Source organism: Homalodisca vitripennis, chromosome 3, assembly GCF_021130785.1.
Source record: "Homalodisca vitripennis isolate AUS2020 chromosome 3, UT_GWSS_2.1, whole genome shotgun sequence".
Taxonomy (NCBI): Eukaryota; Metazoa; Arthropoda; class Insecta; order Hemiptera; family Cicadellidae; genus Homalodisca; species Homalodisca vitripennis.
In genome coordinates, this window is record NC_060209.1 from 61,159,397 (window position 1) to 61,183,142 (window position 23,746).

General features: G+C 35.1%; 2 protein-coding genes across 4 annotated transcripts in view; both read left to right on the forward strand.

The window, feature by feature from the left end:
* LOC124356985 overlaps positions 1–22,964 on the forward strand; it is a 191,458-nt gene extending 168,494 nt beyond the window's left edge. For all 3 annotated transcript variants that reach the window (XM_046808337.1, XM_046808338.1, XM_046808336.1), the window contains one exon: positions 20,261–22,964. In XM_046808337.1, coding sequence (XP_046664293.1) covers positions 20,261–20,776 — 516 coding nt within the window. In that variant the 3' untranslated portion in view covers positions 20,777–22,964. The remainder of the gene's footprint in view (positions 1–20,260) is intronic.
* Positions 12,650–16,060, forward strand: LOC124356988 (THAP domain-containing protein 6-like). Its single transcript, XM_046808342.1, has 3 exons — positions 12,650–13,600; positions 14,284–14,479; positions 15,801–16,060. Exons 1-3 carry the CDS (start codon positions 13,533–13,535, stop codon positions 15,801–15,803), a joined length of 267 nt encoding a protein of 88 aa, XP_046664298.1. The 5' UTR covers positions 12,650–13,532; the 3' UTR covers positions 15,804–16,060.
* Positions 22,965–23,746: the final 782 nt, after the last annotated feature.

Here is a 23,746-nt window from a genome sequence, read left to right on the forward strand (position 1 = left end):
AGCAGCGCGGAAGGGGAAGATAAGAAAACATCGTGGAAAGGGAAGACAAGAAAGCTACGCAGAAGCGGTTCGGTCCCCACTTTGAGTTGGCTACCAAATTGTAACTTGGAGCTACTCAAGCCTGATGTAGTGTCTTAAGAATCAGAAAGCAGCGCGGAAGGGGAAGATAAGAAAGCATCGCGGAAAGAGAAGATAAGAAAGCAGCGCGGAAGGGGAAGATAAGAAAGCATCGTGGAAAGGGAAGACAAGAAAGCTACGCAGAAGCGGTTCGGTCCCCACTTTGAGTTGGCTACCAAATTGTAACTTGGAGCTACTCAAGCCTGATGTAGTGTCTTAAGAATCAGAAAGCAGCGCGGAAGGGGAAGATAAGAAAGCATCGTGGAAAGGGAAGATAAGAAAGCTACGCAGAAGCGGTTTCGGTCCCCACTTTGAGTTGGCTACCAAATTGTAACTTGGAGCTACTCAAGCCTGATGTAGTGTCTTAAGAATCAGAAAAGCAGCGCGGAAGGGGAAGATAAGAAAGCATCGTGAAAGGGAAGATAAGAAAGCTACGCAGAAGCGGTTTGGTCCCCACTTTGAGTTGGCTACCAAATTGTAACTTGGAGCTACTCAAGCCTGATGTAGTGTCTTAAGAATCAGAAAGCAGCGCGGAAGGGGAAGATAAGAAAGCATCGCGGAAAGAGAAGATAAGAAAGCAGCGCGGAAGGGGAAGATAAGAAAGCAGTCGCGGAAAGAGAAGATAAGAAAGCAGCGCGGAAGGGGGAAGATAAGAAAGCATCGCGGAAAGAGAAGATAAGAAAGCTACGCAGAAGCGGTTTGGTCCCCACTTTGAGTTGGCTACCAAATTGTAACTTGGAGCTACTCAAGCCTGATGTAGTGTCTTAAGAATCAGAAAGCAGTGCGGAAGGGGATGATAAGAAAGCAGGGCGGAAGAGGAAGTTAAGAAAGCAGCGCGGAAAGGGAAGATAAGAAAGCTATTGGAAAGGGAAGACAAGAAAGCAGCGCGGAAAACGGTTCGCTCCCCACTTTGAGTTGGTTACCAAATTGTAACTTGGAGCTACTCAAGCCTTATGTAGTGTCTTAAGAATCAGAAAGCAGCGCGGAAGGGGAAGATAAGAAAGCATCGTGGAAAGGGAAGATAAGAAAGCTACGCAGAAGCGGTTCGGTCCCCACTTTGAGTTGGCTACCAAATTGTAAACTTGGAGCTACTCAAGCCTGATGTAGTGTCTTAAGAATCAGAAAGCAGCGCGGAAGGGGAAGATAAGAAAGCATCGTGGAAAGGGAAGATAAGAAAAGCTACGCAGAAGCGGTTCGGTCCCCACTTTGAGTTGGCTACCAAAATTGTAACTTGGAGCTACTCAAGCTGATGTAGTGTCTTAAGAATCAGAAAGCAGCGCGGAAGGGGAAGATAAGAAAGCATCGTGGAAAGGGAAGATAAGAAAGCTACGCAGAAGCGGTTCGGTCCCCACTTTGAGTTGGCTACCAAATTGTAACTTGGAGCTACTCAAGCCTGATGTAGTGTCTTTAAGAATCAGAAAGCAGCGCGGAAGGGGAGATAAGAAAGCATCGTGGAAAAGGGAAGATAAGAAAGCTACGCAGAAGCGGTTTGGTCCCCCACTTTGAGTTGGCTACCAAATTGTAACTTGGAGCTACTCAAGCCTGATGTAGTGTCTTAAGAATCAGAAAGCAGCGCGGAAGGGGAAGATAAGAAAGCATCGCGGAAAGAGAAGATAAGAAAAGCAGCGCGGAAGGGGAAGATAAGAAAGCATCGCGGAAAGAGAGAAGATAAGAAAGCAGCGCGGAAGGGGAAGATAAGAAAGCATCGCGGAAAGAGAAGAAAGAAGATAAGAAAGCTACGCAGAAGCGGTTTGGTCCCCACTTTGAGTTGGCTACCAAATTGTAACTTGGAGCTACTCAAGCCTGATGTAGTGTCTTAAGAATCAGAAAGCAGTGCGGAAGGGGATGATAAGAAAGCAGGGCGGAAGAGGAAGTTAAGAAAGCAGCGCGGAAAGGGAAGATAAGAAAGCTATTGGAAAGGGAAGACAAGAAAGCAGCGCGGAAACGGTTCGCTCCCCACTTTGAGTTGGTTACCAAATTGTAACTTGGAGCTAGTCAAGCCTGATGTAGTGTCTTCTGTGTTTAACTATTCAGCATAACTTACACTGCTACCAGCTAAAAAACGACGAACTCAAATGTGCACGTAACAGCGAATTAGTAAGAGTACATAGGCTACATAGTTTTGTAAGATAGTCACTATATCTATGAACAGTCTGATAGTGTTAGGATGATAGTCTTTTAAACTACCAATGTTTTGTTGTTTAAAAGAACCTGTAGTTTTTTATCCATTGGGTTTTATGTAGCTCGCTGAAGAAGATTACATAATTGTGCCAAATAAATACTTATTTAGGTTTTATGTCGAGTGATACGCCCATGGGCAGGGGCGTATACCGTGGGGGGGGGGAGGAGGAGGAGCAAATGCATGAATATTTTGTGGAAGGAGATGAGTTGATTAGTCCTTAGTTTATTCTTATGTATGAAAAATGTAGGATTTTCGGAAAATGTGCAAGAGAACATTTAATAGCCATCAGAATTTGATTATTTACAAACTAGACAGGAATACAGCAGTTTCCTCCTGTTTTTTTATGTTCTAGTTACCTATGTACGTAAAGCAAAAGGAAATGCCCCCTTTTACTAAGTTGCGATGTATTACGTGTACTGACTAACGTATTTACTTTCTCTAATCATTTATGGATGGAGGTCTTCTCTGGAAATGTTTCCAAATCTGATTCTGGCAGTAATGAACATTCCTAACCTTAACACATACAGGATTGATCAACCAAGCAGAAAATGAATTATATCGGGGCTTCGTTTAAACTTGGGCGAAACAACCAATAAAAATTGTTACTCCCAAAACAAAACAGTAAAACATAATGCAAAAATTGATTTAATGCTAAAGTTATCAGTATAATTGTACCCTCGTCAGAAGATTGTAGTATTTGTCTCAGAGACGATTGGAAAGGAGGCTTGTGACTCATCAGACATTTGTATAATAAGTAATGGAGAAACAAAGCATTGTATTGACTACATAGTAGTACACTGGAAGTTACTACAGAAACCTATTATAGTTGTAAGTCACGCTATGGTACTACAGAGCGGATGGGCTGAGTGGAAATACTATTTCTAAATGTTATAGGTTTAATAACATAAACATTCCACCTGCATTTTTTATCACTATGCGATTTTTCTTTAGCGTTTCCCTGTTGCCCGATAAATTGGTACTGTAGTTTCCTCGACCTTAGATAGATCAATGTGCAGTGACCGCGACGGCTTGAAGCGTGACCTAGTTTTATTTTATCTTTACTGGTGGGGCCCTCGCCCCTTCCACTTTAATTATCTATGTTTGGCTTGTAGTGATGTACAGAATAACGCAATACACAGTAGTAGGGCCGCAGTGGAATAGTGTTGAAGCTTGACCTTGACGTTGAACCGGTTTCGAGCGGTTTGTATTGGAAGGGGCCAGTCGGTGCGGTCACTTTCTTCAGTCTCACTTCGCACACAGTGTAAGCTTTGTTACATTAAGTGTGATATCTGTGATATAGTGAAATCTGGATACGTGATTGTGAGCGCCAGTGAAGTGTTCGTCAAGCAAAATGAATGTGAAGGGGCAGAGAGCTATTCCGAGGGACGTAAGGGATGTCATATGTAAGCTGTACGTGTTTATGAAAAAAGAAGCTATTGAAGGGCCGATATTGTTGAAGAAGGTCCAAGAGAGGGTGGCTCTGGCGGTGGGGGTTTCTAGAAGCAGTGTACAACGAATTTTGAGAGAGGAGAACAAAATCAAGGGAATTGTAGACACAACAGTGGCGACTACATCTAAAATAATAAATTATTGTAAAACTACGGTAAGTACAAACATTTTTACCATAGTTATGTCCAATGGTTGCAAGTGATATAGATATAGATCCTTTTCAAACTACCTTATCTCTGCTATGACGCATAAGGGATGATTATAAATCAATTCGAATTTATGTTCTTTCCTTTACGATGTAGCATTAGGGAAACCATTATAAACTTCATTCGTAACCCTTTCTATCTAAACATCTTAATTTGTTCTCTATACTCTATACTATATGAAATGTTTCTGTATATAAATCAGTTGTAGATGAAAACTAACTATGCAGTTTATTCTTTAGTGAGATTGCATTGTTGTTTGACTTTCTTTCTCAGTTATTTTTAGTATTATTTTTTACCTGTTTACATTTTGTCACATTTTATTTCATGTTAGCCCTATTTAGTTAGTAGTCGTCCCACCCCCCATTTGCTATTAATCCTGAGTAAACTTTGAATTCTTGAAAAACGTAGGTCCGATTAATTTTTAAAATGCTCATATTTAGTTCTATTGAAATAAAGTAATTAAATAATATTCGGTTTCTTATATTTAACTGTAGCATACATTTAAATAAGTCGATCATAATTATGAGTCCTTAATATTTTTATATACCTCTCAGAAATTTAATACTACTTAAAAGAAATTAAAAACAAAGATTTTTAGGCAAGTTCTTTTTAACCCTAGATTCGTAACCATTCGTCTGCCGGACGACGCGATTTTCCAGTAAAGCGAGGTTAGGTATATTTAGGTGGAGTGGGGAGCCTGATACCCCTTCCTATTCCTCCACCCCTACTTCCTTTCAGTTGCTATAATGTGATTGACCTGAGATCATTGATAGTTTTGAGGTCAGTTTAATTTTCATTCGTAGTCTCAGGGACGAGTGGTTACGAGTAGTGTTACCTACAGTTTTCGAACGTCGTCTGGTGTTATAACATAAAAACAATGTTATGTTATTTAAATTTACTTATTACTTATCTTTTTACTTTTATTACTTATTACCACTTATTTAATTTTAAGCACATTCATGATCAGTAACTAAATATGACTTGTCACTTTTGTTCTGTTTTTGTCTTTTAATAAACGCTAAAACGCTATACATTTACTTCATGTTATAAAGTAGATAAGATATGTAAAATATATAAAACCCAGTCGTTATCAACTACTTATTAAGTTTACATAGTTATCAAGGTGTTTTTATTTTCATAAGTACTTTTTATTTTATTATATGAACAAAACTCATAAATATTACTTAAACAAGACATATATTTTAAATTGGCGAGAAAAAAACCTAATATTACTTTTTATAATAGTTTTGTTTTAAATACTTTTAATAAGTTCTTTAGTGACATAAAAAACAGTTGTAGCAATAAAATTATTATTACACTACATATTTTGTATTTTTTCCCGGAGTAGTCTCGTAGACTAATGGTTGTGAATAACTGCAGGCAAATCAGATGGTTACGAATCTAGGGTTAATGTAATATATTACAAGAATAATCTTTCCCACGTTTGTTAGACTATAATTTGGTAGACATATGTCATGTTGAATTAAAAGCATATAAATTTTGAAAGTTGGTGATTAAAAATGTCTTTATAAAGTTCTGCTAAACGGGAAAATAGTGATGAGATTCTTAGCAGATACATTGTAGTAAATCACCGGGATTTTGGGAGATTTTTGCAAAGAAATGGGTGTGATCAAAAGAGGGAAGTTTAACATTTATTTGCTCTTGTTCAAATTATATTGTACATATTTGCGTTTTATGTTTAATTTTACGAATATTAAGACTAAGAACACCTGAGTAGAGGTTTATTTCATGGAGTTAATAAACATTTTGCGAGTCCAATAAGTGAAAAAAAACCGCCGGCATAATCTACGTTATTATCTCTTAGAAATTACTCATAAGGAAAGTGTGGTATTTGATAGATCGTATTTTAAAATAGTAATTTTTGTGCTTCCTAGCTATCCAGACATTATTTTTCAATATTTAAATTTCAAAAAAGAAAAAGCAAGAGTTACACTGTCTGGAGAGTTGCACAGTTTGGCAATGCTGCAGGCTCGCTATCTCATCCTGTCTGCGCGTGTCTGGTCTGCCGATGACTCACAACTAGGTTTTTTATGAAAAGCACACTTTTTTCAAAATGTAATCAACAATTAATAATAAAAATATTGCTATCTAAGAAGATTTTCTGATGATCACGAATATCTAAAAAAAATTTGATGAGACACGTATTAGTATCGAAAAAATAGTAGAAATTAATATATAATGGTTTATGTTGGAAAGTATGAACTTACGGTACTTATAATTGTCCAGTTTAAATAATTTTACATATTTATTATACTTAAAGCAAGATTAATAACGCCATGTTAATAAATATTTTTGAAACAGAAAAAAATTGAAATTCCTTATGAAAGAACGTGCGCCTGAGAATTCGCGATAAGACGCTTTACAGTGTTGTCGATACCAACTCTACACTAAACTGTAGATTTACCAGATGATTTCCACTGTAGACTAGAGGACTGCACCAATGTTGGTAATGCGAATTTACGTTCCTTTTTTCTGTAATTATTAATCCCACTCGTCTTTCTCAACTGCAGAGGTACAATACGGCTATCCCTTAAAGTTGAAATAATCTAATAATGTGAAAGTTTGGTTATGTATTCATGTCTGAGTAATACGTAAAGTTACTTGAGTAATACATATGTTCGTACTTTGTGGTGCTACATACGGCCCAAATCGCCGTAGAAATCATTCAACTGTGTGTCGCAGAATCTCTTTGATTTCATAACCACTAGCATTTAACCTTACTCAATTATTCTGAAATGGTGTTATAATGGTCATTACTTAATACAGAAATGCTTGAGATACAGATTACATAAAGCTTGCCTACGTGCCACTGTTTTAATGCGGGAAATAAATTTGTGGACGCTAATAACGGCGCATTATGGTCATGGATAACAATCTCTACATTATGACTATATGTGGGATGCACGGCAGAATATGTAGAAACTTATTTAAACTAACGTGAAATCACACGAGGAAAACGGTGGTCTGGTTGGATGTTTGACAGGTTTATGGGTTTGGCCATAAACATCACTGGAACTCAGTGTACATTATTTCTGCACCGACGCGACGGTAGTAGTAGTACCACATTACTTCTGATGCGCAGGCGAATTGGTACTTTGGTATTATACTAAGACCACACCGTTCCTATCTACTACTTGTTACTATATGATATAAGTGGGTTCAGATTAGGTCGCCAGAAGAGCGGGATGGCTCCACTGAGACCCTCACTGATGGCCAGGAGTATTTCCGATTGGTACTTTCCATGTGTCAGATCGTCCAACATGATCTGAAGTCGGAAAGTATGTACGGGCGCGAAATAAGAAAACAACGTTTCTAGAGGTAGTACCTTAATTCAAGCTCAAATCACATGAAAGCACGTAAATTTTAACTTTACGTATTTGTAATATTTACGTATGCATTCACCTACTTATTATATATCTGATAAACGAATAGTTATGGTTATAGTGACCTCCGGATAATTCCAAAGTACCGGCGAATTATTACAAGAGGTTACATTAGCCGTGTATTCACAAAAATGAAATTTATGAGGAAATGGTTAGACTACAGTTACAGCGATTGGTCGCGAAAGCGATTGTGATTCTAATCACGGTCATGACAACGACCGCATCTAGATAAAATTTATAATGACTAGAGGTCACCATCAAGGAAGCACTGCAGTACTCAATATAAGGGTGTAAGGGGTTAGGGGAGGTGGTCAGTAGCAAAGGCAACATGGTTGCACGAATGTTTTGTTGTGACGTTCTATTACCACGAAGCCTTGCAATGTACGTGCGACGCGGCGCCAGATCGGGTGACCTGACCTTGAACACGGCGGCTTCCGTCCCTCACTCTCAGGGCTTCAGTCTCAATTGTACTTCTCCCGAAAATTGTCAAGTCGTGGTCACTTCAACAGAGACTTTCCTTCAGTGTAAATTGTGGCGGAAAATAAGTGAAAATTGTTCTTACGGTATTGTTAAAATACGGAGATCTACATATACGACGTAGTATAATCTAGTATTCTAAATTTGAAGCCTTCACATAACGTATCTATGGTAGGAAAGGGTCGATAAAAGGAACATAAACTGGAGCTAAACTCAAAATTTAATTTGGAGCGTTCTCATTTCATACCAGGATTAACCAGTCAGTGTCTTTTACGGGATTTCACGTTACTGTAGTAGGGTTAAATATATGTAATCGTATCATATGTTTAGAAAGGGGTGGGCCTTGCGTAAACTCTTATTTTTCTGGTTTATTTTCTTTCAGAACCGAATAATTACGTAGTGTTACGGAACTAGATAATTGTTACAATCATTACAGTCTCAATCTTTGTTGAGTTAAAGATGCACGTGTTTGATAAATTTTGATCAAAACGTTGTTAGATAAGACTACTAGATGGGTCAGATAAAACGACAGTTTCTGATACCGCTGAGTATTGTTTGGAGTAGAAAGATCGTCTAGTATCGGACAGTTGGTTGTATCTGACAAGAGCAGCTTTCGTTATTCCCCGCTGGAGGCAGCACCTGTCAGGTATACAGTGAGTTGATAAAAATGTACAAGCTCAGACAAGCCAACGTCGTATATGTTTGATGAACAGTGTTTGTCATTTGCAAGTGATATATTTAACAGGGATAATTTTGTTACGCAATAAAAAAATTAGTGTATTTTTTATATTAGTGCTACCATACATTTTATCGGGTTCGTATAATTATGTAAATTACACATGTGTCGGGTAATCGTATTGCCACGAGTGGGTAGATAGTCAGTCATTCTCAAGTTGAAGGTCATTCGGGTGGTATCGTTCATCACTCGTAAATATACAAGTTTGGTAATGGTTTCTGGCTTTCACAGGAAGCCATGAGGAAAATACGAAGTTAACTATATGGACAAAGTTATCTCTAAAGAAATTACACTGCGCGCAGCCTAGATATGGTGTTATGAAGGTTACATTAGGAGACCGTGGCAAACGTTTGTCACTAGGAAGGGAGTCCACATCTAAGCCTTTCGATGTGGATAAGGAAGGCACTTATAGCAGAACATATTTTGATCTTTATCAATAGGATATACTATACATATAAATAAAGGGTGAGATAGACCACACGTCTACGATATATAGCGGCTAAACTGAGGAACTTACCTTCGCAGGTTTCACGAAAAGCCCCCCATATTTCGACCCCAAATAATTCAGAAAAAATATAGCAGTCGTGGGACTGCCGATAGAAGTGAAAACGGAACTATTAAGTTGAGAGTAATTAACAATACGTTATAGTAGCAGTACATCTGTAATTGTAAATGTGACGCGTTTTTAATTTTCCAATTTTAAAATCCACGAAAAAATATTATCAAATAACTAGAAATCTATTTTACCACGCTAGTAAGATAAATCTTATACCGTAATAATACTCATTTCATGATGAAGAGGTTAAATATTAAAAACATAATTAAAATGAATAATGCTAAATTTTAAATACAAATATTCGTACAAATATTAAAAAATGTTTAAAAATATATTCGTTGTTTTCATTATTCATTTATCTGTATAAAAATATGTTGTAATTGCTCAATATTAATAGTTAGTTAAACATAGAATACAAGTGAGTAAACACCGAGTGAACAACAGTGAGTTGAACACCGTTGTAAATAATACAGTTTATTGCTACGGATAAAGTATATAATTGCAATAACAATTAAACCCACAATATTTTTAAAACTAATAAATTAGTTAAATTAACTTGGTTCTTTCGTAAAGGTATTTTATTGCACAATAAACTAATTTATTGAGTTAATACGGTATCAGTGAGCCAATGCGCCAACTACAGTTCCGGCAGAAACGTTCACTCATCACTTCATACGCTACTACAGGCTAAACTAAACTTCCAATAAAAAAATGATAAATTACAAAAAAAATATTCATCTATTTTCACACAACTTTCTCGCTGACAAATTTTGTCTGACCAAAAAATAAAAAAAATCCTCGCTTACTACTTTTTTCTTGTCATTGTAAACGCTATGTAAAATGTAAACAATAATCAAAATTATTTCGAAATTTTTTTAATATTTAAAAATGTAACCAATAGATTGCCAATATTAAGAGCTTTAATTTGACGCATCTTACAGAATTGTACGACATTGGCTTCACTTTTAAATCGCGAGAGGAAGCCGTAAAGGTCACTGATTTTCGCAGTCTGTTATCATACTCCGCCGGGACAGTTTTAACACAGCGAGACTGACTTTTTCATGCAGGTTAGTAGTCCGCGGCCAAGTCTACGGTTAAAAAAACACAGAGAGACTGACTTTTTCATGCAGGTTAGTATCATTAGCATGTCGGTGACGCGAACCGAGGATTTTACCCTCTACCAAAACGCTCAACGCGCCTAAAGAAGTTTTCACTTCAAAAATAAATTTTAACTCCTATACATACCCCAAAATTTCACTTTGGGAGAGGAGTAATTTTGTAAAGATTTTCAAATGTAAAAGTTGGTCGAGCCGAACCTCATTTTAAAGTTACCGTATCTATCTATTATCTGATAATTTACAAACAGTTTTTTTAACCAATTTCGCGTCTTGTATACAAGGTGGTCCAAAATGTCAAAGTTGTACGGTTTAACAGTCTTTTTTCATTTCACCCAAAGGTTACCTCTTTCTAAAAATATGTTACAGTTGCCATTTTTAGCATATTTCAAATATTTCAAATTTAGGATATTTCAAACTCGTAAAAACTGAAATTTTAATGTTTAAATTTGACTTTATCTTGGATGGTTGTGAAATAGCGCCATAAAGAGTATTTTTCATGACGTTTTGTTTCATTGCAGCGTTTTGAACTCATGTATTGGCTGTAGGTTGTTAGTGAATTAATTTGTTTAACCTTCTTAAAACCTTTTCTTCGATTAATGCTGTAATTTAAGTATAGTTATTATTCATAAAATTATCTAGATTCTAAGTATTTCAGTCCAACAGTTATGTTATTCAAGTAACTTTATTTACATGTTCGAACTGTAATCCGTTATATTCAACACCTTAAGCTTCTACGTTTATTGATTGAACAGCAGCTCGCCCCTATTCGTGCTATTCAAAATCATGCCCCCCCGTTGAATATCCATAAAAATAATCTAATAATAAAGGAAAGGGGGGTCTTTTTCGTTTAAGGGCCAGCACAAAACACTCTAGCTTGCCTATTCAAAACTCAGATCACGCGATGCTTGTCCGCTGCGCAGCGCTTTGCGCTGCTTGCTCTTTTAGATAAAAAAATAACTCGAGCTTGCAAATTCCAAGCCCAGATCAACTCACCACGCTTTACACACAAAACTCAGACATAACTAACGCAGGTTTCATTACAGGCAAAAGATAAGCGGCGCGCGTTTATGACTGGTAAGATAAGACGAGTTTATACTAGAAGTAGTACCTGGACTACTGCCCTACGAACTAATAACACCGAAAAAACGATTAAATGCACTGTCAGTCAGGTATAGTATGTTTGTAAGGTGCTGGCCCTTAAACGAAAAAGACCCAAGGAAAGAAATACTACACATTACAAAACTATAACGATATTACAATATTCTTGATTAGTTTCCGGTGAACGTATGAATAATAATAATAATAATAATAATAATAATAATAATAATATATTGTTAAATTTGCTTTATAATAAAGTGTTTATTAAAATAGAATCTAAGTGACTGATATAACACGGCGGAGTTGATCCCTTATTTATAAGATACGCCATGAATGTCGTGTTTGGACTATACATTTATGAAATAAAATGCAGAATTAAAACATTAGGGGAATATTAACCTTAAAAAATGTAAAAGTTTGCACTTTTTTCAGAGTAAAGTCAAACGCGATTTTTTGTGTGCGTCGTTGAAACAAGTGACGGCAGGTATGCCACTCCGCGCATATGACGGGGCGCGAGGGTCGGTCTAATCCTCTGGGACACGGTACAAAACTAGAACAAGGGGCAACTAGAACAAGCCGGTAGCGCTCACGAGCTGGATGCGCAGTGGTTCGCCGGGCAGATGACGTCACGCGGACCGATCGCACTGCTAGACACAGCGCTCTAGTGTTGTTAGTTGTTTATAGCGCGGTCTGTCGCCACGACTGTTGTGTGTAGTGTTCGGACTGTTTTTACTGAATTTTATTGATATACTGAGTATTTATCTCTCTTTAAAATGCCTTGTTGTGCCGTTTTCGGTTGTACAAACCATTCAGATAATGCGAAGAAACTGAAATTGTCATTTCACGTTTTTCCAAAAGACAAAGGTCTTCACAAACAATGGCGGAATTTTTGCAAACGAAAAGATAAATTCAACAGTAAAACAGCCCGAATTTGCTCGGAACATTTCTTGGAAAGTGATTATGGAAGAGATTTGAAATCGGAATTACTAGGCCTACCACCCAGACGTAAACTGAAAGAATCTTCTGTACCAACACAAAAAACACCAACAGTTCCAACTTCAATCGTCACTTTGGGATCCATTGAAAGACAGATTCGTGCAGATAAACGTAATTTACTCAAAGGACAATCGGCACTTTTGAGCGATGATTTTCACAAAGACGTTGATATGTGCTTTGACGAGATGAAGGCGAAATCTGATGTTTGCTACGACGCCGCTCAAGACACGTTTAGAAGTGTTCAAGTAATTATCATTAGAATCCTAAGTAGTAATTGGAAACAGCCTATTTACTATCAATTCGACTAAAGTGTAACGGTTGAACTATTTTGTGTCAAGTTGATTGAAGAGTCAGGGTTTCATATGCGTGCTTTTGTAAGTGACATGGGATGTCTTAATAGGAAACTTGAAATAGGCTTGAGTTTAAGTCATCAAACGTCTTATATAGTTAATCCATGCACAGAAAATTGTAAGATTTAGGCTTTCTATGACGTTCCTCACATGTTAAAACTAGCAGGAAACCACCTATTAGACGAAGTAATAGCTTTCCAATGAAATAAAAAATATATGTACCGTCGTTTTAAGCCTATATGTAAAATATGATGAAATTATGAAATTTTATTCGTTGTGCACCATCTCACATTTTGTCAAGTGTCTATGGAGGTAAAAATAAAGTTCAATATTAATATAGGTAATTAATTGAATAAACATTATAGTAGTATGTTATACGTTTTTCAGGTATGTTCGGATATAAAACGGCTCATTAATTCGTAATAGATAGTAGAAATCATACCCCTTGTATGTTCCGGGTTTGTCGGAACTGCTCGGCTATGCCCCACTCTCACACCGAGGTGTAGCCTATGATCAGTCCATGCAGGTGGCCCACGAGGAGCTCGTGGAAGGAGAGGGGCGTGTCAATGGAGTTGGAACTTGTTGGAAGGGTCAGTGTCAGGCGAGTGCTGGTTATAGTTGGTGTCGTGTCTGTGGATTACATAAAGACCGCTCGTTACATGTAGCGTAGGCAAACGCGGCGTCAAGAAAACTGTGCGCCTACGACAAGATGGCGGCGGTCGGAAATGAGTCATCCTAGTGGCGAGCGTCTGGCCAGCACTCCTTCGCTTCGTGCAGTCTGTGTGCATGGTGAATACTCCACAGAACACTTGTCATTGCTGTGTTCACTAGTTTCATAAGTTCATGCCTACTTCGTGCGTTGCCTACGGCTGTGTGAACAGAGGAAAAATTGAAGGAATTACCTACCACGGGTAAGTTAACTATATTTACTACATATATATAATTATTGATAAAATCATTGTATACTATTAAATTATCAAAGGGTTAAATTTATGGATTAGCTTAGGATTTTAATAACCTAAGGGGCCAAAAATTTTTATTATGTTACTACATTACCTACACTTTAATATTATTCAAGCGAGTGAAATACACTTGTTCTATGAATCTTTACAAATAAAAAAACAAACTAGGTTACTCATTCAGTATAGTCTACAGGATATGTTTAAACCACAAGTAAAGTATGCATGGTAAGCAAACAAATTAAGATTCTTAATAATTTAAACTGAAATCTTATATTTTTCCCTTAAACAATTTATATAGCCTACTGTATTAAACATTTCCAAAAATTTATCTAATTAGAACAGCTTGGATGATTTTTTAACATTTTTGTTTGACAAACCTTATTTTAGAATTTAGCATTTAAGAAATAACACTTAAGTATTTATCCAGAATGGCACTGAATGGAATTTTAAAAACTTCATATGAAATGTGTTCTTTTGTTTATCCATGTAGGTTTTTGTCGGAATAGTATAACTCAGGAAACAGTACAGTGTTCTTTTAACTCAGCTTAAATGTTAACCATTAAATAATAATTTTAGCTTGGATGAAATTATAAAACTTTCATAGATAAATTGTAAGTTGCTTTGTGTTTCAGTTTTCCGCAAGATGAAGGTACAAAACAAAAATGGATAAGTGCTATCAAACGAAAAGACTGGGAACCAAAAAAACACAGCAGAGTATGCTCGTCACATTTTCGGGAAGAAGACATCGATCGGACATCATTGTGCCGTGTACGAATTCGAGAAGGAGCTGTTCCTGTCACCTTTAAAGCTTTCCCAGAGAAGTCACAGGTAAAAGGGGTCGTCCGGTTGAAAGAAAAACTCAATCGGGTGATGGATATCGAACATCGGGTCCTTATAGCTCACCCACCAAGATATTGAAAACTGAGCTAAACACAACTAAATCCGGACTTGCTAAGTATTAACAAAAAATTTAAATTATTTCATCAATCTAAAAGAAGGTTGATAAAAAGTAATTAGGTCAAGAGCCACATTACACGCTTTAAAATAAAAACTCAACCTTTCATCAGATTATTGCACTTATTTGAAATCTTATATATAACAATGTTAGTTACCTTATTCCTCCGAAACGGCTTTACCGGTTTTCACCAAAATGTATATGCATATTCAGAGCTGAACGCAATGAAGTAATACAATTAGAACAACGACAATCACGCCGTTTCACAGTCAATAGACGCAGAACAAATGACCAACAACGCTAACAGGTTAGTCTCCCATTGTCACTCAGAAGGCTTAATTTCAGAGAAATTTCTTTATTTTTCTCCTCTGTGGAGGCCTTTCTGCGAAGGTTTTTTTTTTTTTTTGGTGGAATGAAAATGTCACTGTTTAGTAACATTGGTACCGGTATTGCCCGGTTGCCTTCTGTTGCACTCTTATTCTTAAAACATAAAGTCGATATATTTGACAGAATTTTCCGTGGCATAGGTTTGAGCTGCTAATCCTTGTTTAAAATTTAATTCAATTTTAATCAATTGCCTGTCGTTAATTACGTTACGCACATTAATAACAGCCAGCTTTGAAAATGTAATTGAAATAAATGTATGCTGCACCAAACTACTGAAAGGTGTTTAACTCATAGTATAAGCTGAAAACACAGTGGTACATTTTAATAGGTACTGAACTAAATTAAATCCAGAATAGTACGGAGCGAGAATGCTTGGGACTGCTCATTCCACTATTCCAATACATGGGCTATCTGTACTTAGCAGGAGGGGCCCCTCCATCCCCACTCTTTCTCTCTGAAGTTTATAATCAGCCCATGTATGTGGCCCACGAGGAGTTCGTTCTCTCACTCCCGCCACAGTTTTCAGCCATCAGTATTGTTTATGCATCAAGTGTAGTAGTAACGTTTACAGTTATCATTTTAATATCTCAGTGTAACTCTCATATTAACTATTAATTATTCCTATTTTATTAATAATAATAAAATTAATTATTCTGAATGTATTTTGCACGGTTAGTTAATCAAGTGATTGACATAACCTCAAAAGTACAGTAGTGTGTGTACAATCAAATATTAAATACATTATAATTATAACATTTTTCATCATTAATTAATTTCACTAGTTCCATTTATGTGTGTTTTGTACAGTGAGCAATGCCAAGGAAACGCAAAGGGGCTGATTTGAGCCGTAATACAAGTAGATCTAGAAGCATGAGAAATAGAAGATCCCAAAGAACTGAAGAACAAATCCAGCAACAAAATACTGATGCACGTGTGAGCATGGCGCAATTGCGTCAAGAACAATCAGAAGATACACGAGCTGAACGCAATGAAATAATAAGATTACAACGACGGCAATCACGCCGTTTCAAAGTTAATAGACGCAGAACAAATGACCAACAACGCCAACAGGTACATCGAGCATTTACATCTGATTCATTGCTGCGTCTTGCATTCCAGTATGAGCCCGATATTGAATATCATGCTCATTCAAAAGTCGTAATTGGTGCTTATATATAACATTCTCGTGTCACAATGTCAGTTACCTTATTCCTCCAAAACGGCTTTATCGATTTTTACCAAATTTTAGATGCATATTCAGTAGGTCTGAGAATCGGCTACTATCTATTTTTCATACCTCTACGAGATAAGGGGACCATCGCTAACATTATTTTAATTTTTGGACCAACTTTTTGTTTTTATTTTTCTATAATGTGGCATTACAAAATACATACGGTACAATCCTAAATTTGTACCCTTCTATCACCAACCCCTATTTTTTACAGTCATTTTAGTAATTTAATCATTTTTCATCCTGCTCGATAGCTGATCAATTATCGTCTTTTGTATAAATGTTTTTCACTCTATTTCGATTAAAATTTCCTTGAGCTTATGCCAAATCTAAAATTTGTTTATGAAAATAAATATTTATTTTTTTAATGAAGCTTATTCTTGATATATACTTAGTGTTACCAGTGCTAGATTATTAAAATTTTCCGCGCTTTACTGGATCAACACTCATTTTCCAGATTATACCGGTGTCACTTCCCAGTAAACAGACCGGAATAGGGATGAGACCGAAGCTAGTCTCCTGTTTCTCTCACAAAATAAGACTTCACTCACTCCCTCAACAGTTTTCGGCCATCAGTATTGTTTATGCATCAAGTGTAGTAGTAATGTTTACAATTATCATTTTACTATCTTAGTGTAACTCTCATATTAACTATCAATTATTTATTCCTATTTTATTAATAATTGTAAAATAAATTTAGAGTGTATTTTGCACAATTAATTAATCAACAAACTCCGACCAACAACGGCTTATGTGTTGCAAGTATCCTTTTTTTTATTGATATTGAAAATGTTGATGGAAATGGTCAAAAAAGGTTTGGTGAGTTATTTTTTTTAATTGGGCAATTGTTTTTTTTATTAATTTTTTTCAATATAATTACGAAAAATAAAATTATTAGCTTTCATAAAACAGGCTAATATTTACATGAATATGTTAATGTATGTGTGTACAATGAAGTATTAAATACGTTGTAACTATAATGTTTTTCATCATTAAGTAATTTCATTAGTTCTATTCATGTGTGTTTTGTATAGCCAAGAAAACACAAAGGGGCTGATTTGTGTCGAAATACAAGTAGATCTAGAAGCATGAGAAATAAGAGATTCCAAAGAACCGAAGAACAAATCCAGCAACAAAATACTGATACATGTATGAGCATGGCACTATTGCGTCAAGAACAATCAGAAGATACATGAGCTAAACGCAATGAAATAATTAAAGTAGAACAACGACAATGACAATCACGCCGTTTCACAGTCAATAGATGCAGAAGAAATGGCCAACAGGTACATCGAGTATTTACATCTGATACACTCCTGCGTCTAGCATTCCAGTATGAGCCCGATATTGAATATTATGCTCATTCAAAAGTGGTAATTGATGCTATTGACAAGGAATGCTGCATTGTCACGCTCTCAAATTAAATAATGAGCCAGCTGAGATGTGTTGCGTGTCATTAAAAGTGCAACTACCTGAATTTGAAACACCACCTGAACCAATATAAATAAACAGGATGCTCTGACTTTCGTGTGGGAATATGGACGACCGTGTTCATTTATTACGTTCACATGTAATCCAATATGGCCAAAGATTACATCTTTGCTATTACCTGGTCATGACATTACAGCAAGTGTGTTCAGACAAAAGTCTTTAATAAGTTTCATTATTAAATTACATGTATTCGGTCCCACACGTTGCTTGGTGTATTCGGTTGAGTGGCAAAAGCGAGGATTACCTCATGCACACATTTTGGTTTGGTTAATCGACAAAATCCGTCCTGAAGAAATCGATAGTATCATTTATGCGGAAATTCCAGATCCGTCTACTGACCAAATGCTGTTTGATATTGTTACAGCAAAAATAATCCATGGTCCAAGCGGTACTCTTAATCGTTCATCGCCTTGCACGGCAGATGGAAATTGTGGTAAAAATTTCCCTAACGATACGATCACAAATGTCGACAGATATGAATGCTCCTCCAGTGAATAAAAACGATGAAATAATGCTCTACCAAATTGGTCGGTACATCACCTCCAATGAAGCTGCTTGGCTTATCTTTGGGATTATTCATGAACGTGATCCAGCAATTGTTCAGTTAGCCGTCTTATCTTGAAAATGGTCAGCGTGTATTTTTCATGAACGAGACAATGATTGATCGTGCTATAAATCCACCTAAAACTACACTCACTGAATTTTTTGAATTGTGTAATCGTGCGGATGATTTTGGTGCCTTTGCATGAACATTACTCTATTCACAAGGATGGCACGCAAGCAAGGCTCACCAGTTGATGCATGTCTCAATTTATTTCAATCATACACCTTGGTGTGAGTATTTACAGTCAATCCAAGGCACACTGCGTGCTTTTATCTTCGACTGTTCTTGGTTAATGTTACTGGTCCATTGTCAAGATGTATGCCTTGCACTCGGTTTGCTGGAAGACGACAACCAGTGGGAATGTATGCTTGCTGAAGCAGCATTGAACTGAACAGAAATACAAATTCGTCTACTATTCGCTATAGTGTTGACTACATGTTTCCCAGCCGAGCACAGATATTGTGGGATATCACAAAGATTCAATGACTGATGATATATTGCATCAACATCGTACACAGTGCATTATTCCTATTATACATAAAGATGTGCCAATTCAATTAAAACATATTCAGTTTCAGATTAGATTGGCATTTGCAATGACTATCAATAAATCCCAAGGCCAAACGATGTCTGTTTGTGGCTTAGATTTGAGCACACCATGTTTTTCACAAGGGACAAATGCTTTTGAGTGGGTAAACCATGCAGTTTGTTTGTGTTAGCTAAATATGGGCTAACAAACAATATTATTCATGCTAAAGCATTAAGAGATTGATATTGTTTGTTAATGTTACTATTATACTTCATTAATGACATATAAGTTTAAGGAAAAAATTATAATAAATTACAAAAAAATAATGTTTGGCATTTGTTATTTTTTATTCCCTCATTGTTCACAGCGCTCCATGCCTATTTCACATATATACCTCATCCTTACACACTTACAATAAGTTAGTTATTTTTTACCTACGCTAGAAATTACCTAGAAATAATTTATATGGCAAAACAACGTTTGCCGGGTCAGCTAGTGAATATCTAAAAATTGCTTGATAAAAAGAGCAGACCTTCTGTCCGGTGGAGTGGCGTCTACGACGTGCTGGGGGTGGAAGGAGAGGTGCTCTTCAGTGCTTATGTCTCGGCTGACGACGACCTGCTGATCTGTCAAGTTCTGCAGTGGAGGATATTGCTGACCATCACCGTGAGAGTAGTAGAACGCGGACAGCTTAGCATTTGCACTGGACACCCTCAGACAGTGATTGACAAAATAGAATCTGTGGTCATTTCCTCATCAAGAAAACGTAAAACTACTATTGATGAATTTTTTAAAACATTTAAGATATGACTGTTCTATTTTTTCTGCATTTCTGTTTTAATGTTTGATTATTCTGTGGGTATTTGTACCAAATGATATTACAAATGAATTACCACATATTTAGCTAGTAAAGAAATTTTAGCTACTCACGCATTAATTGTTTGTAGACTTCTTTGCTCTCATTACAGCTCCCAGACAAGTAAAAAACATTAGAGAATTCCACTGTATTTTATGTACCTGCGATTTTTGAAAACGTCTTCATAAGAACGCTTTGGATAGTCACAACTTAATGTATGTATGTATTGATTGGTTGAGAATGTTCCGACAATAACAAGTTTTGAATGTATAAAACTATTGGTTTTGACTTGCTATATTTATTGGATATTATTAGAGTTTATTATTTTGATTGGTGTTAATTTTGTTATTATTATAGCTACCCCAATCCCAAACTGCAACAATATTATGATTATTCAAGCAAAGAATGAACAAATTGTAAAATTGAGCTTCATCAGCAATTTTAAGAACGATTAGTTAATTCTTTGCTTGAATAATCATAGTCTCTCTGTTCTTTAAATCATGCTATTGATTATTAAAACACCTAAAGATGTACAATAAGGCGTCTCATGTTGCAGGTTCCGCTGTTCAGGTACGTTGATGTGAACGACATAAAATTATTTGCTGATCCTTTGGCCGAAGACCGTGCGGAGAAGGAGAAAGAAGCTCTGCCCATCCTAAACCGGGATACTGAGTGTGGCCCTCCACAAGAGAAACAAATTAAATTGGAACCGAAAGATGTGGAACAAGACATTTCCAGTGGGGTGTTCATAAAAAATGAGGTTTTTATCAATGACAGCTTTATAGATTCCAGCGATACTTTCCATCAGGAAGGCTTGGCAACAACCTCACGAATCTCCTACAGCAGTGAAACGGTAGAAGAGACTTCCTCAGGTATCAGGATTCCTAATGGTCAACACGGTGAGAAAGACATTTATAGCAGGTTTGGTGAGATTGTAGCAGACTCTCTTAGATCACTGAAACAAGACCATTTACAAGAAAAACTGGAGCAGCTGATTCAACACGAGCATTTGAGAAAGAAATTGGAGCAGCTGATTTGCAAAGCTGTGGTAGAAGTATCAATCAAAGACTAATAAGTTATTAGTCATTCTGTTATAAGACATTTTACTTACGCTTATATTCTTGTAAATCTACACGGGGGAAATCTTTTATTTTAATGAAAAAATTATCCCCTCATGTTGCTCAAAATGTTTGTTCCTAATGCATTGTAAATATTCTCTGGATCCAGATGAGGCAGTTGATGCCTATGTTTTTATTTTATATTCAGTATTTTAAAATGTAGTGACTTACATAAAAAAATATTAATTCCTAATAGAAATATCATCAAAACAAAAGGAAGTCATTATTTTTTTACTTTACATCGTACACATCCTACCGTTTCTGTTCCATGATTATTATATTTCATATCGATAGAGCTTATTGTGAATCTTATTAAAATTTGTGTTCAGGAAAATGTTTTAGTTTTAATGTTTGGACTATGTTGATAGGGATAAAAATATTTGTTCGATCAGTTATCACAAGCCAATTTTAAACCGTGCAGCCTTCCCATTGCTTTTCACTGCACCAGTCTTCAAAAAATTGTGATATGGATAAGAATTGTTTCTACACGTTTTTTTTTGTTTGTTTTTATTCAGTGTAATGAAAATGTTACTGGTTTTGTAATTTACTAAAATAATGTATATATATATTAGTGTTAAGTTGTTCATTTTCAAGTTATTCTATAAAAAAACTGTTTCCTAAAATGTTGATATTTTGTACTAGGACTATGTGTATAATCCAGATCAATATCTGTAATATATTGTTAAATATTTCTTAATTGACAGATTACATTATGCTGCAATGTAGAATAATAATAATTATTATTATTATTATTATGTGGTATTACTGTATTTACTTACTGGGTGGTTGTTATATTGGCTGCAGTTTTAATTCACTAGACAGTTGAAACTAATGCCAACCTTGGTTATCATATGAAACATTTTTATAGAATCATTATAGACTTAAAAATTAAAATTTAACCTGGAATGACCATTTATTCTTTAAAAATTGTGAATGATTTCAGTCCTTTTTTATTATTAAATCCTTCAAACTTGTTTTAGAGTAGAATGATGAGTAAAAGAGTACATTAACAGCAAACCCTTTGTTTTAAACATATTGTAATACCAAATATATTGGATCATTTTTGGAAAAAAACTCAAATCTCACTGGGAAATACATTATTTGTCATTTCAGATGAGTTTTAAAATAGGTCTATACATACATAGATGACTTTACGGAAAAACATATTGAAGTTAGATTTTATATTAACAATTGAAATTCAGTTCATTATATTTTTGTTAAATAGCAAAGCGATACTATTATTATTCAATAATGAAAATAGTAAGAGTAAGAATTGAGTCTTATCAGCAAGTGGGATAGATAAGCAGAAAGCTGTCATTACAATCATTAAAAGAGGCACATAACTTTTAAAAGCATAACCAGAACATGCTCAATTCGTTTTAATATTTTGCTGTATTAATTTATATTTCTTTAAAACATTCTTAAGGATAGTTGTACAATCAAAATTTAATATTTACACATACTAATCTATTGAAAATGTTATAAATATTTATTCCTAAATCAGTCAATGAACAGTTATGTAATTATATTTGTAAACTGTTCTATTCAAATATACACTTAATGTCGATCACATTCATTAAATAACCAGTTTTACTTTTGGATTCTCAAATTTAAATGTTTTCCAATGTGGTAGATTCACACTAAATACTGCAACTCCGATTAATTTTACGTTATAGGTGTCATTAAATCCTATTATTGTTTTCTTTTTAATTATTAACTAATTTATTTAAATTCAGTATACAGTATTTAATATATTAGCCGTCTGTTAACCAACACCTATCTTGCTGATAGACTCAATACTTCAGTGCTGGCCTTGTTGCCTTTTAGGAGTTGTTTGAAGTAAGCTTTGTGTTAAACTCACTTTGTTCTTTTTTATTAGCACTTTTTAAATGCAATCATTATTAATTAATGCTTACATTGCATTACATTTAAGACTGATTTTTGGTTTGTAATTCTTGATTTTTATACCATTTCTTACTTTTTCTCATTTTTGGTACCTACACTTATTTTCTTGAATCACTTAAAAATTATAATTACGTATATAAGAATTTAGTTTTTTAGTATAAAAAGTTACTAAATTATTATAAAGTGTAAAGTTAACTTAATTATTCTGATTTGGTATGACTTCATAAAAATGTAAAAATAACTAATACTAAATGTTCAATAATTCCAAAACATATTTACTCTATTTTAAATTTTATATATTAATTTGTCTTCGTATGACAACTGTTTCATTACTTATAATATCAATACAAATATGCTATTTTCATGTAAAAATAATAATGTACAATAATTTGTTTATATTGTACATATGTATAATAATTATTTTTATCCAAGAACTTGTTTATATTAAACTAGTTTTTAATAAAAGTGTGATGTTACTTGTTGCCTGTTTCACCCATAATTAGATGCAGTGGCATATATAGAAAATCGTTTTAGAGAGAGATACCCTCTCTCTAGAGATACCCTCCAAAAACAGGGGCTCGTCAATCTTCCCCCAGGAAATTGTTGAACTTGATGACTTTATAAATATGATCTAGCTTAAAACGTAAAATTTAATGCAAATTTTTCAAAATTTTGGAGAAAGCTTCCTTTATATATGCTCACGATTACATTATAAAACCACATTCGTATGAAGTTGTTAATTAACCAGAAGGCATTGTCAGATTCAATTTAAATATAACAAACCATGAAACACAAATATATTTGTTACATTTATTGACGAGAGTAGTGAAGCTTGACACAAAATGTAAAACTAGATTATAGAATAAATAATATTGTACAATAATTTGTATATAATGTTTGTATTGTACATATGTATAATAATTATTTTTATCCAAGAACTTGTTTATATTAAACTAGTTTTTAATAAGTGTGATATTAATTATTGCCTGTTTCACCCATAATAATTAGACGCAGTAGCA

Excerpts from the sequence above, each read along its gene's own strand:
- LOC124356988 (XM_046808342.1), top strand. The coding sequence starts at position 13,533 with ATGCCTACTTCGTGCGTTGCCTACGGCTGTGTGAACAGAGGAAAAATT. Across the intron at positions 13,601-14,283 it reads GAAGGAATTACCTACCACGG|TTTTCCGCAAGATGAAGGTA; the intron begins GTAAGTTAACTA and ends TTTGTGTTTCAG.